This window comes from Acyrthosiphon pisum, chromosome A3 (assembly GCF_005508785.2).
Source record: "Acyrthosiphon pisum isolate AL4f chromosome A3, pea_aphid_22Mar2018_4r6ur, whole genome shotgun sequence".
NCBI lineage: Eukaryota > Metazoa > Arthropoda > Insecta > Hemiptera > Aphididae > Acyrthosiphon > Acyrthosiphon pisum.
This window is the reverse complement of record NC_042496.1, coordinates 17,909,951-17,927,220: the sequence shown is the minus strand read 5'-3', so window position 1 is coordinate 17,927,220 and position 17,270 is coordinate 17,909,951. Positions and strand designations below refer to the sequence as shown.

General features: G+C 33.1%; 2 protein-coding genes across 4 annotated transcripts in view; one reads left to right on the top strand and one right to left on the bottom strand.

Moving 5' to 3' along the window:
* Positions 1-15,226, top strand: part of LOC100573723 (ankyrin repeat domain-containing protein SOWAHC) — an 83,898-nt gene extending 68,672 nt beyond the window's left edge. Inside the window, exons 5-12 of one of the 3 annotated variants that reach the window (XR_001680238.2) lie at positions 130-219; positions 5,178-5,183; positions 7,254-7,326; positions 7,681-7,773; positions 10,941-10,959; positions 11,647-11,676; positions 12,459-12,601; positions 13,967-14,102. Coding sequence is in view for 2 of the 3 variants with exons in the window: in XM_008189308.3 (XP_008187530.2) it covers positions 130-219; positions 5,178-5,183; positions 7,254-7,326; positions 7,681-7,773; positions 11,647-11,676; positions 12,459-12,601; positions 13,967-14,170 (639 nt within the window). In the remaining variant the exon portion in view is untranslated. Of the gene's footprint in view, positions 1-129; positions 220-5,177; positions 5,184-7,253; positions 7,327-7,680; positions 7,774-10,940; positions 10,960-11,646; positions 11,677-12,458; positions 12,602-13,966 lie in introns of all 3 variants that reach the window. The other 2 variants (XM_008189308.3, XM_016808053.2) reach the window with 2 other exon arrangements.
* A 390-nt stretch (positions 15,227-15,616) lies between these two features.
* On the bottom strand, positions 15,617-17,239 carry LOC103310588 (histidine--tRNA ligase, cytoplasmic). Its single transcript, XM_008189306.1, has one exon. It carries the CDS (start codon positions 17,203-17,205, stop codon positions 15,721-15,723), a length of 1,485 nt encoding a protein of 494 aa, XP_008187528.1. The 5' UTR covers positions 17,206-17,239; the 3' UTR covers positions 15,617-15,720.
* Positions 17,240-17,270: the final 31 nt, after the last annotated feature.

Below are 17,270 nucleotides of genomic sequence, written 5' to 3'. Positions count from 1 at the left end.
GAGTAAAATAATAATACTATACACGACTCGCACTGTAAACACACACACACACAACAAATAAATAAATAATATTAATATAATATTATTATAATTTATAATAATATAATGCGGGTTGCGTTTTTTTTTCAGACGGCGTTACACTGGGCGGCGAAACACGGCAACATGGACCTGGTGAAAATGTTGGCCGGCACGTACACTGCCAACGTCAACGCTAAAACGGTAAGCAAAACGAACGATCGAGTGCTTTTCATGTTTTTATGTTATATTATTTTCCCTCGTGCTCGAGACACGATAATTACCATTATTTTGTACCTATATCGTTTACACACAAATACACAGTCGTCATAATATTATTACTGGGTGTCGGCACCGATCAACGATTATATAGAAACGCATAACAACTACACAGGTGTCATGTATAGATTTTAAATTAATAAATAATAATTACATATAAGCTATGTTGTTGATTAGACGTAGCGAATGTAGGACGTCGAACAATTACGATTTTAATCCATAAAATAAATCTGTTATCATATAGTATAGGTATTATTACAATAGTGAGCTCAATCGCAACTCACTGGATCCGTTATTATAATATAATATATTATATTGTATTTTTTTTTTCGATTTCTAAGTCACAATCGCAATCATGTTTGTGGTTCGTGTTCTGCAGGTGTTATTATGATGCCGGTTAGGTTAGGACTGCTAGGTTACATTTATGATATAGTTTTGAAAAAATGCTTTCCTCTTGTGAGTTAGAATATAAAATTTGAAAGTGCAGTGTTTAATAACCATCTGCAGTGGATTCATTATAAACTATGATTATAGTACCTATATGATTAAAGTGATTTTAATTATGCTGTAACAATCAATGATTGGAAATAGCGAACTATTCTAATTTATTATTACAGATGCTACTATTTTGAACCGATTCAAGTAGCGTATTTAGGTTAGGTTAGGTACCTACCGCTTTGTTTCGGGCGTTTTCCCTCTAGCGTTGAGGGACACAACAATAAATATTGTACACGTGGCCGTATTAGTGCATAGGCACTAGAGGCACTGTGCCTAAGGCCTACGAACTTTTTGAGGCCTACGAAAGTAAAATGTGTGACTACAATTTTTTTGTAATATTTATGCTTTTTTTTATTATTATTATAAATTAATCCGTACGATTGTACACGTTAGCACAACAAGTAAAATATCATGTATTTAAGAATGATACCCCGATTACTGTTTATAGTATATTTTTAGGAAATAATAATTATAAATAATATATCGTTTACGTAATAGAAACAATAGTTTATTATCGACTGCAGGTCGGTTGCACCGCGTATGACTGCACGGTACTTACTAGTCTCTGTATAAATGATGACAAAGTAATTGATGTTGCAGTTCAAATGAGTGCTAGAGATAAATTATAAATTCAAACATTTTATGTTATTGACAAAGTGGCCGAGGTGACTCAGTCGTCGGTTCTAATCTCGGTCTCGGGCGGCACTTCTCTTCGGGCAGACACGGTGTCTGGAGAGATAGGCCGCCATCCCCCACCCGGGCATGGCAAATACTTAAGGGTGCCCACATGGCCCACATGAAAATTCTGCCAAACTAAAACAAACGTGTTGCAAAATGGTATTAAATAAGTTGTTTTTTATGGTTTTTGACAATATAATATAATATTTAGAGAAAAATTAATTGTTTTTAAGATATGTTAAAATTGTTATCATATAAAAAGTAATAAAAGTTTAGATTTGATTTTTATGCTGTAAATATTTTTGTTTTTAAAGGATTAACACTAAGATTTGACACTTCCTCTCCCAAACAAAAGGTTTCTTAACTCTTTAAACACTGGACATTACAGGGCCATATTAACGTGCATGCACTTACTGTCTAAATGTACTGTGCCTAGTGCCTAGGGCCTACGATAGTTTTATCTGGGCCTGTCGTACCTACACTACTACACTGTAAATTTATATAACGCATATTTCGCTACTTTTTTCAAGAATTTACAGTCCCTAACTGAAGAAACAACTTTCATTCTAAATTTATAAAACATTCACGTATTCAAAAATGTTATATTCATAGACGTGTTTTTAAAAAATGAAAATAATTATGACTTCGTGAACATCGCAGAATTCACAGTTTCGCTTTATCCGTTCTATAATAAAAGCCCATGGTATAAATATTGTTTTCTAAATCTAAAAATTCCTATGCAGCGCCCACGAATTTTCATAGGAGCATCGGTAATTGTATTGAAGTGCCGCATTACATCAAAAGTAGAGACTTCCAATCACTGCTATTACCGCCTATATATTATGCCTAACCTACAGCATTATTATTATCGACCTAACCGACCTTTACTATAATATAATATTATACAGTTGTAGTATTTGTAAAGAATCCGTATAAGCTGAAGTGAAGAATAATAATAATTTGTTCGTTCAGAAAAAAAAGAGCTGCAGATATGCCTGGATGCTTTGTGTGTATACCTACATAATATACAATATTATACACTTAGGTCTGGAATCGACGAGATGACTTATATATTATATAGTTATATGTTAATATGTTATGTATATACGAACGATTACTTTTGCGAATCGTCCGAATTCCTGAGGTCCTCGCCAGTCACCGTACTGCAGTGTACTATGCATATTACATATATACCTATATAATGTACGTACCTACGTTGCCTGAGGTCTGAAACGATTAGTATATTATAATATAATAATAAAATATATATAATATTTTAGTAACATTCCTACGGAGCGAGCTCCCTATACGCAGGAGATAACTATAGCGATAATAATATTATAACGATTTTTAATAATACATTATTCATTATATACGTTTATATTATAATATATATATATTATATTATATGCGCGCGGTGGTACCGTATACGCGTATGTACGTATATCATAATATTATATTATTATTATTATAGAGATTGTGTGTGTGTGTAGAATAATACGCGTTCCAGTAATAACAATAATTATATGTATACAGAGATTCGGTTCAATAATAATTATATAATAGCAGCGCGATCCGACCGTTCGCGCTCGCGCACGCCGCACATCAGCTCCTCGTCCTCTGCGTATCCAGTTTTATAATAATATTATTACTATAATATCCGTCGTCTGTCCGCGTCGTCATTTTTATATAATATATAATGATATCGTTGTCGTCATCGTCGTCGTCCTCCGTGGAAAGACTTCCCCCCCCCTCCCCCGGAGATACGCGGTCGGCTTATATTATTCTAATCTCTGCTGCAACGGAGAAAAAACGCGAAGAAGTCGTTCTTCCCTCGTAACGAAGACGACGACGACGCCCCCGGGGACTGCTACAAAGCGATCGCTCTGGCTCCGTTATACATTGCTGCACCGTGTTTGATACAGTATAATATACTCATATATACCTACGAGGTGTACTTACGTTGTGGTGTTTTTACGACGAATATCGATTCACCGTCCAGATACGCGACCGCGATAATATCTAAGCGACGGCTACCGTTAAGCCAGTTTCGTCGATTTACATGTAAAAATGCGGGGCGGGACGAAAGTGCCGCGGAGGCGTCGGCGGGTGGAGGTAAAACAAAAATTATTATTATTAAAAAATAAAAAAAAAATAGAAATCGCCGCCACTGCTGCAACCCGTACACGTAAATACGTAATAATAATAAATTTGTGTGTATGTGTTGTTGTTGTGGGCAGCGCGTGTATCGCACATTCTTATCTCAGCGCGTGTTACCGATCACTACGACGACCGTGCTCACCATAATATAGGTACCTACCATAAACATATTATACCATTATACTGCACCACCGCAATATTCCGTTTTGGATTTCGTGGTATACCGACTGCAGTATAAAAATATGATATTATTACATATAACGGTCATCGTATATTACATATAAACATATTTTAAGCATTGGTGAATCGTGAATGGCAATTATTGTTTGTTAGTCTTCTAACAAATTATTCGTGAGTTGTGGAGGTCGTGGAGTGTTATTCTTTCGCTAAAACTCTTTCTCGATTCCCGTTATTTCTCCGCTAATAATTATAAGTTTATAACGTTTAAAGCGCCTTTCCACTTGGGCTGTGTTCGATTATCCGTATGAAACGATACTCCCTGATTGCTTGCTCGATTCATGTTATCTATCAACAGATCAATAGATACCACAGCACACAGGTAACCTTTAAGTAAATATCCCAACCCGATCGATGCGCGGTTATAGTGTTTATCAATACTCCATCGTCTCCATGTAAAGGTGCTGTCATTGTATTCCGTGTGAACCGTGTGGTCAACCCGTTACCACAATATAAACTACAGTATGTAATACATAATATATACCTACGACATATACCAAAAAGTTAAAATTATTCCACTATGGATTAGGTGGTTATATAAATATGTTTATTAATGACTAGTTAAATTGTTTTACCTAAACATCTAAAACAATATTATTTAATTTGGTGAATGATGAGAAAAATGCTGTTCACGAACAGTGAGACATTATAATAGTCCCTTAAAACAATTGTAATCAAACATCATTTACCAAACCACGACAATGTGTACACGACAAGGTGATAGTGGAAATTATAGCGTTACGTTTCCCGTAATTTAATTTGTGATTGAACACTGATGATTCTTGAACAATTTATTTAAGAAAAATAATCTGTACCTATAATACGAAAAGATATTATATTAATGTGTATTTGTGTGTACGAAAAGGATGCCATTATTGGCCGCCATTATAAATATTAATTACAAGTTACTACCGTATGTGCTTAATTATTATAGTACCTAATATAGACATATATAATCCCAGCATATTTCCATTTAAGATATTCCTATATAGAACGTCTATTAAGCAAATCATTATAATATTGTTGAACGAAACTAAACCTGAGAGTTCTATATAGGTACACGATAGTCGATAAGCGTACTTGAAAAGTAAAATGCTTTCTTTTTGAAGATATGGCCGAAAGGCGAATACCGTAAAAAGTTCCACATTTTGTGTACGCAAAAATGGATTTCCATTGGGATTTTAAAAGTTTACCCCCTTTCCAGAACAAAATCCCGACTAGAGTCAACTGAATGTTTAATATTAATTCAAGCTCTTATTTTTGTTTTGTTTTTTTACATGGATCCTTGCACAACAATTGGAACAAATTAGAATGGAGTAAGTATAAAACTAATTTTCAATACTGCGAAGAAAGGGTTTGGCATTTAAACAATAAACAACTGAAAAGCGTGACGAACCGCATAATATTCGAAAAACAAGAGAGAATTTAAAATCACGTATATAGTACTATATAATATGTATACCTACCCTCTTTGTACAAACCCCTTGACACTGTTGTCATTTTTTTTTATGTGTGTGTACGCTCGTTTCATTCAATTTCCATATATATAAATAGAATACAATACTCGGCCGACGACATCTGTTCGAAATTTTAATTGTCCTCTAGGACGTTTACGAAACGATTTAAAAATCAAAAAGGGTGACAAATCATAGCACTCTCGCGACAATCCTGCACCCCTGCAGCAACGCCATCGCATAATATAATAAACATATATATATATATATATAATATATGTGTGTATATTAGCATAAAAGATATTATTGTTGTTGAATAATGTTCGCACCCCTTCCTGGGCGTCGGTGCACTTATTCACTTATTATTATATACGCAATAATATATATTCCTACTCTTTTCCGCTAGCAATTATAACATATAGGTATAACGAAAGACGGCGACCCTTCTAATACTCTACAATAATATATAATAATTCAAACCGAAACGATGGGCCGCAGAAAAACTTTGTCAGTATAATAAAGGATGTGTTTGACGTTGGTTAAAATTACTCAAGCGCCGCGTCAAACTGCGGTAACACTTTAGATAAAGGATTAATAATAATATATAATACATCATATTATTATACTGCATATTATTATATGCACCGCGATGCAGTTTCGTCATTATACCTTTCGCCCCTTCGGCCATGGCACCTCCACCGGCGAACATTATTATCAATTACTATAGTATCAATTACTATAGTATATAATATAATATATAATAATAGTGGTAGTAAAATAGTATTATTATTATATATGTTGTTGCCTGCAGACGGGATAGTTTGTGGGGCGGCCAAATATTTGCCGCCCAGAAAAGGATATTTCCGCAACTTTCCTATACGTTCCAATTGGGAACGGTGAACCTATGTTTATTATTTTAAAGCGCCATAACCGCTACAACAACATTATCACCCGTTGATGAATATTTTCTTATTAATATTTCTGATTAATTTTTAAAATTAATACAATAATACTTATTTATATTAGCCACCTCAATAATTAGTATGCATATTATACAGGGTGTATCTTATGTCATTGTACGCGGGGGTTTTTAACGATTATGGATCAATGACATAGAATTTCGTTAAAACGCAAAAAGACGTGTTTCTTTATTTTAAAAAGCAATTTTTTTATAGCAATTTCAAAATTTTTAAACACGCAGGTGTACCAATAGCAAAATCAACTTTATTTTTTCAAATGACAACTACTATATTTTTTAATGGATTCTGGTAAAGCTTTTTTTTCTGAAAATGTTGATAGTCATATCATCAATTTTGGTTCGCTAGTTTATTAACAATGGTCCTCTAAAGTCTAGTTAAATATGCATTAATATACTTTTAATTGAAATTATTGATGTTGGTTTAGTTTACAAGAGCTAAATATTTTTTTCTTATAACTACCTTTATACACTTTAGTAATTTAATCGGTAATTTAATGACACCCTCAAAAAAAAAAAAAAAAAACAAAATTGTTGGCAAACATGGTTCGTTATTTTTATTTTCACATACAATCATCAAAATCAGTATTATTATTTTAATTTATTTTATAGGTAATCGTAATTAATTACTTCACAGTTACTTTTCTTACAAGTTACAAGATAATAAATTTGAATTCATTATTAGGTGGCTAAAGTAATAATGCTAAATTGGTAAATGGTATTCGATTTTTCACATTAATGTCTTAGGTATGTATGGGGGTTAAAAAAATTGTGTTCGTTATACATGTGATATTATAGAGTCAATCGATCTAAATATTTTAAATTTTGATTATTATTATCATTTCCGTTAAATATTCCAACATTATTTCAAGTGATTTTAAACGGGTAGGGCGGAAAATCAACGTATTATAATATTTATTTATCGGGTGTTCTAACGATGAGATTGATTTCCGTAGGGTTACACGCCGTGTCACTTAGCTCTGCAGTTCGGACATGAAGAGATCTACAAGATACTGGTCGAGTCGTACGGTAAGCGAAATACTCTGTTAATAATAATATCATAACTGTAACATATTATATAGAAACGCCGCATGCAGAACGGCAATCGTTAGTACGGCGAGTCTATTTATCAAATTAATGTTCCAAAATAATCTACAATGGCGCCCGCAGGGGGGAGGGGGCAAAGGGGCCATTGCATGTAATTTAATACTGATATCACTTTACCAATAATATAGATTATATAAGTAATTCTTATCTTGCCCCAGGTGGGATTTTACCCTGCGGGCGCTCTTGAATTAGTGGCGGTAACCCCCTAAATCCGCCACTGATCTATAATAATATTATAATATACACAATTAAAATGTGGTTTTCGCGGCGCTTCAGGAGCCGACCCGAACGTCCGGGACTACAGCGGACGGAAGCCAAGACAGTACCAGACGAACCAGGATACGAGCCTGTCGGCGGACACTTATCGCAGTGAGTATGCCCGCGAAAAGCCCTCGACGGCCACTAAGCTCCTGCTGTTCAGCTCTCTGCCGAGGCCGAAGCGGCGCGCTAAAAAAACCGCCAACTTGTCTTCCTTGTCATTCTCGCATGCCGTCCAAGTAATAGCCCCGTCGTCCAAATCCGCCAGAGACAAACACTGCGGTGACGGTGGCGGCGACGGCGCTAGACCGTCTTCCGCTCTGTACTACTTCTCCGCCCTGTCTTAAAGTTCTAAAATAATAATAATAATGATACGCAACACAATATGATATTATTCACACACACACACACACACACATATATATTAACGATAGAACCCACATTAGACGTTTTATTCACAACGTACATATACTATGTACGACTTACGTCCTATTTGCATATAATATATTATAGGTACACACACACCAATAATAATTATACCACACGCATCGCCACCAACCCTGGCCGCCCTCTCTCACCCTCCTGCCTGCCATACGAACACCGATCGTCGTTACACGCACATTTAATAAATAGTATAATAATACTCGACTTTTCTGTAATCCGACATGTCGGCCCCGTATCGAGTTCAGATATATAATATTATAATAGCTCCCACCACAGTATAATATATTATAATAAAACGTATCTTATTATAATACGCATAGGTACACATCTCTGACTAAATCGATATAATATTATTATTTTTGCTAGTTATTTATAATATACAATATATCATAATAATATATGGCCATATAGGTACCGCCGTCAAACTGTGTCATAAAGTTTAATTTAAATTCAATACGCTTATAATACCCTATTATAGTACATAACTTGTAAGCATTCTTTTCATATCGTTTTGCGGTAAATCACATTATAAAACGCTTTTTGGCAACAGAATACCAAATAAATGTGCAACACATGTAATGAAATAAAAAACAATTCCTCTGCTGCATTTATCTATACTATGCATTTGCAATAGACAGTAAAGCGTATTGTAATATAATATATGTCGTATTTTCGCGGTGCATGGTTTTCACTTTCACAAACTAACTATATATAAGTACCTAATAATGTCGCTTACACACATGCGTAGTAATAATTGTACATTTAGTAGTAGTTACCGGGACAAGGCGTTTAATCCTAATTATTTATTATTTAACATGAGTATTTTCCTAAAATATATCAAACAATTTTTATCAATGTTATGTGTTATTGTTTTAGTAATTAATTGTTTAGAATTGTTGATTTGAATTCGTTACTTGTACACGAGTCATATTTGTTAATATAATATATATAATTTGAATAGACACAGAAAGCTATTTTATAAATATATAATATAAATGTATATTTATTAATTTTATTGTACCTTTTGTGCGACGAAGAACATAATATAATGAAATTAACAATATACAATTATTATGTATCATATTATATTACTACCTATATTTTTACCTGTCTTAATTATTTAAACAAAGTCTATTATAATGGAAAAACAAATTCAAATTTAGTTTCTAATGCCAGCTTCTATTAAACCATTCTATAACAACAACATAATAATTGTCTTTGACCGTAATTTACCATAATATTATTCAATTATTATCCTGTAAATTTATCTGAATATAATGCCACTATCTAAATGGTAATAAAATAATAAATATTGTAGGTACCTATCTTATATAAGTAATTTATTCTAAAATCGAGAGTTTTTAGACAAATGTTTATATTGTATTGATTAACTTCAATGTCTTCATATTACTGAAGTTTAGGCATTTTTTAAATTAAATTCTCATTATTTATCTTTATCCAATTGTTTGAATTTTTCGGGCTTATCTGAATATAATAATATTAATTGTATATTATACGTACTGTGATTTGTTTGCACTCAATTATAAAACAAATATCTTTTGTTTTTTTTTATTTATAAAGTTTATTACAATCGATAAGACAGAGAATTTAATATACCTACGTAAAACCTAAATTAAAAAATGTTTGTTAAATCTCTTTTGATCTCTGTAAAAAGTTATCTTCAGAAGTTTTAGAAAAAAAAATAAAACAACAATCATTATACTTTAATTACCTACTTTGTAACTGTATACTTGTTATCGTGGTTTTATTATTTGGTTAAAATGACGTTTTATGTAAATGTACTCTCATTACATGAATAATTTCAAATATGCGTACAAAAATTAGAATGTATCTATAAGTGTTTTGATCAAATTAATTCCAGGATTAAAAAAAAAAAAAGTTTTAGTTTCATAATTGTTTAAATCAAATATTATTATGTATGTATATATAAGCTACCACTTAACAACCCCAATCTGAGAGATGATGTTTATTAAGCGCGTAAAAAAGTTAATACAGTAAATAAAGTTTTACTGCAAACAAATTGCCAGCGGGTAACGGCAGACGCTGAATATTTTTTCCCCGGTCCGTGAAACTGCTGGTAAATGTTCAGTGAAAAATTATTATAGCCTACATTTTTTACTATTTGGTTTGGATGAATACATTTCACGTGCTATATTCACTAGAATACGTTTTCCTAATCTTACAGCAACTGCAGTCACCGATTTGCTTTGCCCTATAAAATGTAATATAATAAACGAACGTTATTGCATTGCATGTATATTATTAATACCTACTTATGCTGCATGCCAATCACAGTCCGTAATATTATGATATAACCATATCTAAACATAATAATATGTAAGTCATACTGTATAAAATATGATGGTAATTATTGTTAATAATGCACTTTTTTCGTTGTACGTTTTGTGATGAACGCGGTCCGTGCAGCAGTGTGTCACCTGCAATACCTCATAATATAATAATTAATAATATTTAGGTACTCGTGTGCAGAGCATGTGGCTGCTGTTCGATTATGTAATACTATATAACAATACTAATTATATGTTTTTACTTGGACTATAGTGTTAACATTTCGCGCGCTAACGAAACGAATAATGCGTTTGCAGTTTATTCGCGTTTGTTAAACTAATTTTCTACACGCACCGGACTTTATGTTTTAATATAATATTATGTATATTACAATAGTATATGATAATATCAACTATATCCATACTAAGAAAATATGTATTATAATAATTGTCATCTCCCCTATAATACCGTGTACGACGAAACCCGACGATACTTATAACCTTACTTATTTGTTTTGCTTATAGGGCTGTTGGACGCGGAAAGGCAAGTACAGTTTTTATATAAGAGTGGTGTGGCTTTCATTCTGTGTGTACATATCATACTTACATATTATTGTGCTATGCGCTCTTGTAGCAGTAGGTACTCGGCACCTTATAACACAAAGACATTATAATATATTATTACAAGCGTATAACCTATACAGCATGTAGTGTGTGTGTGTGTGTGTGTGTGTGTGTGTGTGTGTGTGTGTACATCTATAAATGTATAATAATAATATGTTTAGTACTATAGTCTCTTCTTATACTATATAATATATATATACATTGAACTAACGCTATGCAATTATACAAATCGCGCATGCTGTACTATAATATGCTACTACCTGAAACAGCTCTGCTGTATAGAAACTTTTAAAAAATATCATAACAACGCTATTCGCCTAAAAGTTTTCTGAAAACCATATAATATATGCATGTATAGCCACTGTAATATAATATGTACAATGTACATACACGCACGAACGGCTCTGTCGGTTAGACAATTAGCTAACACGGCGCAGACCGCAGTCTCTGTCCTCTTTAATAATATCCATATACCTTCTGTCTTATGTTTCCGATCGAGTTTTCTCCAACTTAAAGTCTAGACACGTTTATCTGTTTTTTTTTTTATTGTGTACCTCGTTTTTTGTACTTTCGTTCATAATATACTCTAGTGTTTGTTTGTTTGCAGAACTAAACGCCCGAAAGCACAAACACATCGGTAAGTCTCGAGCGCATCTAATCGCTTTATGTTTTCACGTAGCACATAATAATATAATACATAAATATAATATAACAGTGGTGCCATTTCTGGGGGTGAAGGAACAAGATTTTATTTTTGCACCCATATTATTTAAGATTTTGAAGTTTAGATATACAACTTTCTTGGGCGTGATGTGAACAATTTTTTGAAATGTGTCCGAAAAGCGAACATTTTTAATTTCATTATTAGGTATATAATATTTTCAATATTAAATTCAGTTTATACTGGTATTTCTTCAGTTATTTTAAAGAAAATCTCTATCAACTGTTGGTTATAGTTTTAGTGGATAATTCCTGATTAAGTTCGACCCAGATAAAATGGACATTGTCCCTTAGCAGCTTAACTATTATATAAATTTGCCCACTTAGAAATGGCGCCCCTAACATATATTATTATTTACACTGCAGTGCACTATGCCATATTATATCGTATATATATATATATATTATATTATTATTATAATAAATGATCGTATAAATACTCAAATAAGACACAAGTATTTTTGCAGCGTAGTCTTCAAACTAAAATTATTGTTCCCAATCCCTCTGTTGATTATGGTATATTAATATTATATAAATTGTATTATATTCATTTAATATTTAATCTGTTTGATATGATAATAATATATATATATACATATAATGTGTGCCAAACGAGCTGCAGTAATTTTTACTACTAAAAAAATTGTCTCGTCGGTTTCGTTTTATCGTTTTGTCATTTTTTTCCTTCTCGGCGTGCAGAAAAGGACCTAAGATTTCTGAGGATTGGGTCCCTGAACGTGCGCGTTAAACGGACCACGGAGGCGTTCAGCAACTTCCTGGGCGTCGGACACAACGCTGAAAAGATCCACAAGACTTGGGGCTCTGCCGACAACATACAACAGGTTTACTAAAAGCACAACCGAATACGGTGGCGATAATAAATCACTAAATAATAATAAAAAATACTAAATATTAAATTTCAACGCCACGTCACGTCGACTGTTATTATTGCTGACTGCAATTATCATTCGACTTAACAGTTCTTGTAACAGTTGTGTAGTGGCGTGTCCGCATATTTGATGCAGGAACTTGAAAACGCATTTAGGGTCAAAATACTAGGGGACGTTGGATATAGTCTGAAAAAAAAATATTAATTTAATCAAAACCACCACCAACGTTAAATTTTAATACATACAAATTATCAGTCTTAACACAAGCATGATAAAAAAAATGTTCAGAACAAACTAAAAATTATAATATTAACTATAATATTTTGATTTGAATAAAATAATTGAAATGGTAATGGTAATTTAACAACAACATTTTTCTGCCACTGTTGTGAATTAATTTTAAATTTCTTCACTATAGTCATTACTAGGGCCCGGAACTTGATGATCTAACAATATATAAAAAATGCACGAAAAAAATGCATAATATGACATAAAAATGTTAAAAAATGACACGAAAAAATGATATTAAAAATGTATATTTTACTGTAAAAATTGATAAATACTAAATAGGTATTGTTTTATTACAAAAATTAAAATATTAAAATTATTATATTATATTATTAAAATTATTTAACATCAGTATGAATAAGAAATTGTTTTCCTGGATGATTTGATTCCAATGTCCCTATGACAACATTTGCAACATAAAGGGTCTGTAATTAAAGTTTGAATTTTACTTGAATATTGTTCTTCATTTGTATTTTTTTTTCAGTCCATTAATATGTTTAGTGCGAGACACGTGTTGTTCAACGGTAAATTTTCTGTCTGCAGCAACTTTAACTTCACAAATTTTTTCAAAACTTTCAAAATTTCTGTATAGACGAGCATTAAATGTGAGCATTAGAAAAAAAGATGCAAATGCATAAAGTTCCGGGCCTTAGTCATTACCATACAATATTATAATTATATTTGTTATAATATATAATCACTTAATATATGATTGCCTTTTGTCAAATTTGTAAACTTCACTTGTAAATTGTAGTATAGTTCAGCGTAACCAATAGCCCTACGTCTGTCGTCTATAATTATAGTCTTGACAAAGAAAAGTTTTCGACAAGAAAGTCGTATATAATAAATTATATTTTATAAAAAAAAATTTGGTATCGACAATTTAAACCGTACGCAATTTTTTTGAGGGCTAAATCTAAGTATAGGGGTAGAGGGGAAGGGACAAATTCCATCATTTTTGCACATAATATATAATTATTATAATACGTGTAGCGTGTTAATTCGACTTAATTTTTGTTTTCGGTGCAGAACGACGCCAAGAGAATGCCCCCTCCGAAAAGCGTTGCGATTAAGAAGAGGAAGTCCAAGCGGCCACAGGACTTTCTGAGAAGGGCCTCGGCCCCGGCCGACCGGTCGCCAGACAAGAGAAAATCTGCGGAAATCGTCGTCACTGGCGACTCGGACTCGGACACGGCCTGCGGTTTCGGCACGAATTGGCATCAACCGTCGTGACCGTCGTGTCGTGTCGGAAATCACTGTATATTATACCCGTGTCGGTCGATGGTGGTATGCGGCTTTGCTGCTGACTTTCGAGACGCTCTTCTGCTGCGTAGATAGTCGTTCTCGGGTGAAATGAAAATATAATAGGTATAGGTTCATATTATTATACTCATTGTCTCATCCATAGTCATCCGCGTCATAATATCATCACGATCGACATTTAACTCGACCCAAGTATTATTAGCAATATGTAACAATCATGTCCACATGCATAGTCAATATTTACGTGTCACATAAGGCATACCTTAACAATATGTCTTATGTGACACATAATATACTTGACTATGCATACGGTCTGTCAGTCTGTGTACTAAATATAATCTAATATTATTATTACTATACTTAAATATTATAATTATTAGTCTATTGTGATTTTATATGTCCTCGGTCAGAGGACGTTTTAATTTTTTGTTTTATATTTATTTTTTGTGCGCGAACGCTTAACATTTTGTTTTACTATTTAACCTATTGAGTATTGTGTATACCTACTATAAATAACTTCATCAAATATTATGTTGTATTCAGTTCAGCGGACACTTTACCAATCGTTTTTTGAGCTACCTACTTACTTTGCTGATATGTCATTAACAATATTATTAAAAGGACCAAAAAGGCGTTTAATTTTACATACTGTTTAATATATTATTATTGATATTTCAACATTCGATTGTACTTACATACTATTATTTATTGTATTTTGTTTATAATTATTTTAGCATTATAGACAGTTATTGTTACCACGGACTTTGATAGATTATAGCCCGTGTTGTTTCTCAATATTAATACTACATTTTATTGACGATCAGCTTTTTTAAGATTAATTGTAGTAATAATAGTTATGTTATCGGGTTGTTTAAAGTTAAAAATATGCTCTCTGTTATTAATATTATCTATTTTATAATTTTGTTGTTAAGTTCTTTAAATGTGTACAAGTGTTAATTTACTTTAGGACGTAACATTTTCATCAATTATTATTACACAGTAAATATCTACAATTATATTTGATCAGCCATGTTTACTTGCATATCATAACTATTTTTTCCTACTGACTACAAACAAAATTAAGGCAGGTCTGAGATTACCTACCTTTTGAACAATTCTTAATTTCACCTAACCTTATGCCCTCATTAAACTATAATTTTCCAATTTATTTATGTGACTTCTTATATACTTGATTGTGTACAACTTGCAGTATAACTACCAAGACAAATTTAATTTACAATATTATAAGTAAACGACTGATTATTTAGGCTAGACACTTTCACATGTACATTTAAAATAATACAGCATGACAAACTTGGGATTATTAAATAAATATGCAACATCATAAACTTGGGATTATATCGTAGTATAACACCAAATATAATATTATGTAGGGAACAATAACAAGATAAGTAATTAAAAATAGATTGTTTTTATTTTTAATAGGAATGAACCATTAACAAACCACTTAATAATAAAAAATGACTTAATACCATAATGTATATTTCACCAAAAATATGCTAGTTTTTAATATTTAACCTTTTGAATACTTCTTCAACAAGGTCTTCTCTTTTAACTTCTTCCTCTTGCCTAGTAGTAACATTTCTTAATTTTACTACACCTTTAGCTACTTCTTCTTCGCCAATTATGACAGCCCATGGAATCGCATTCTCTTCGCAGTGCTGCAGTTGAACCAACAGTTTGGGGTTTTTCTTATACGAATGTTCAGTTTTAATACCGGCATTCCACAAATCTTTGCACGCTGTCATTCTATGTTCGACCAAGTTTTTCTGAGCAGCAGCCACAAACACTTGCACCTCTGTAGTACGCATTTTTTGTTTCTCCTTGGCAAGTTTGGCTTCGATTACTGTGAACAACCTCTCAACACCAATTGATATACCCACACATGGTATGGTTTTGTTTTTTGGATGGAACATGCCAACAAGATTATCATAACGACCACCGCCAGCTACACTGCCAACAGATTGGCCTTTATCTAATAAAACTACTTCATAAATTATTCCTGTATAGTAATCTAAACCTCTAGCTAAACTTAAATCAAAAGATACAAGGTCTTCAATTCCGAATACTTTAATGTATTCAAAAAACAGTTTCATCGATTCAAGCCCTTGTACTGCCATTGTAGACTTGGTAAGCACATCGTCTTTAAACAGAGCTGTGACCAGTTCATCGGTTCCGTTCATCTGCACATATGTTCCAATTTTATCGGCTACTTCTTCAGACAATCCTTTTTCGTTAATCATTTCATTTTTAACTTCTTCCCACGGTGACTTGTCCAGTTTGTCTACTGAAGAACAAATTGTCCTAAACTTCTCTGTCGGTACGCCACATGATTCAAACAGTCCATCCAACAAGAGCCTGTGATTGACTTTCACTTTGAAGTTGCCTGCATCTAACGTTTTCATTATTTCAGCAGCGACAAATACACATTCGGCTTCCGGTATCATCTCGTCATATTGGCCAGCTATGTCGTAATCACACTGATAAAATTCCCTGTAACGGCCCCTGGTTATAGATGGATTATCTCTCCTGTACACTTTGGCAATTTGGTATCGTTTGATGTTGGTGATCTTGTTCATGGCCAGGTAACGTGCAAACGGCACGGTCAGGTCATATCGCAACGACAGTGATTCGCCACCTTGATCGGCAAGATCGTAAATGAGTTTTGAGTCCTCGCCGTACTTACCTGTCAGCACGTCTTTGAGCTCAAATATCGGTGTGTCGATGTTGACGGCACCGTGACGCTTGAACACTTCTGTAATCCGTCCGAGTACGTCATTCCGGATGGCCGTGTGTTCGGGGCCGTAGTCGCGTGTACCCTTGGGCGTCTTCAATTGCACTTTGGAAGACTTCTCCTGCGGTTTTTCCCGAGGTTTATCCTGTTCGTCAGACATGTTGAGACAATACAAATACTGACACGAATGAATGCTATGCAATTTCACTTTGTTCGAAAACCGTGAAAGCGTGAGTATTTTTTTCAACATACTGATAACTGATTAGTGATTATCACTGGGTTATCACTTATCAGTCATGGTCACGGCCATATGAT

Bases quoted from the DNA above. Each gene is read 5' to 3' on its own strand.
- LOC103310588 (XM_008189306.1), bottom strand. From the start codon at position 17,205: ATGTTGAAAAAAATACTCACGCTTTCACGGTTTTCGAACAAAGTGAAA.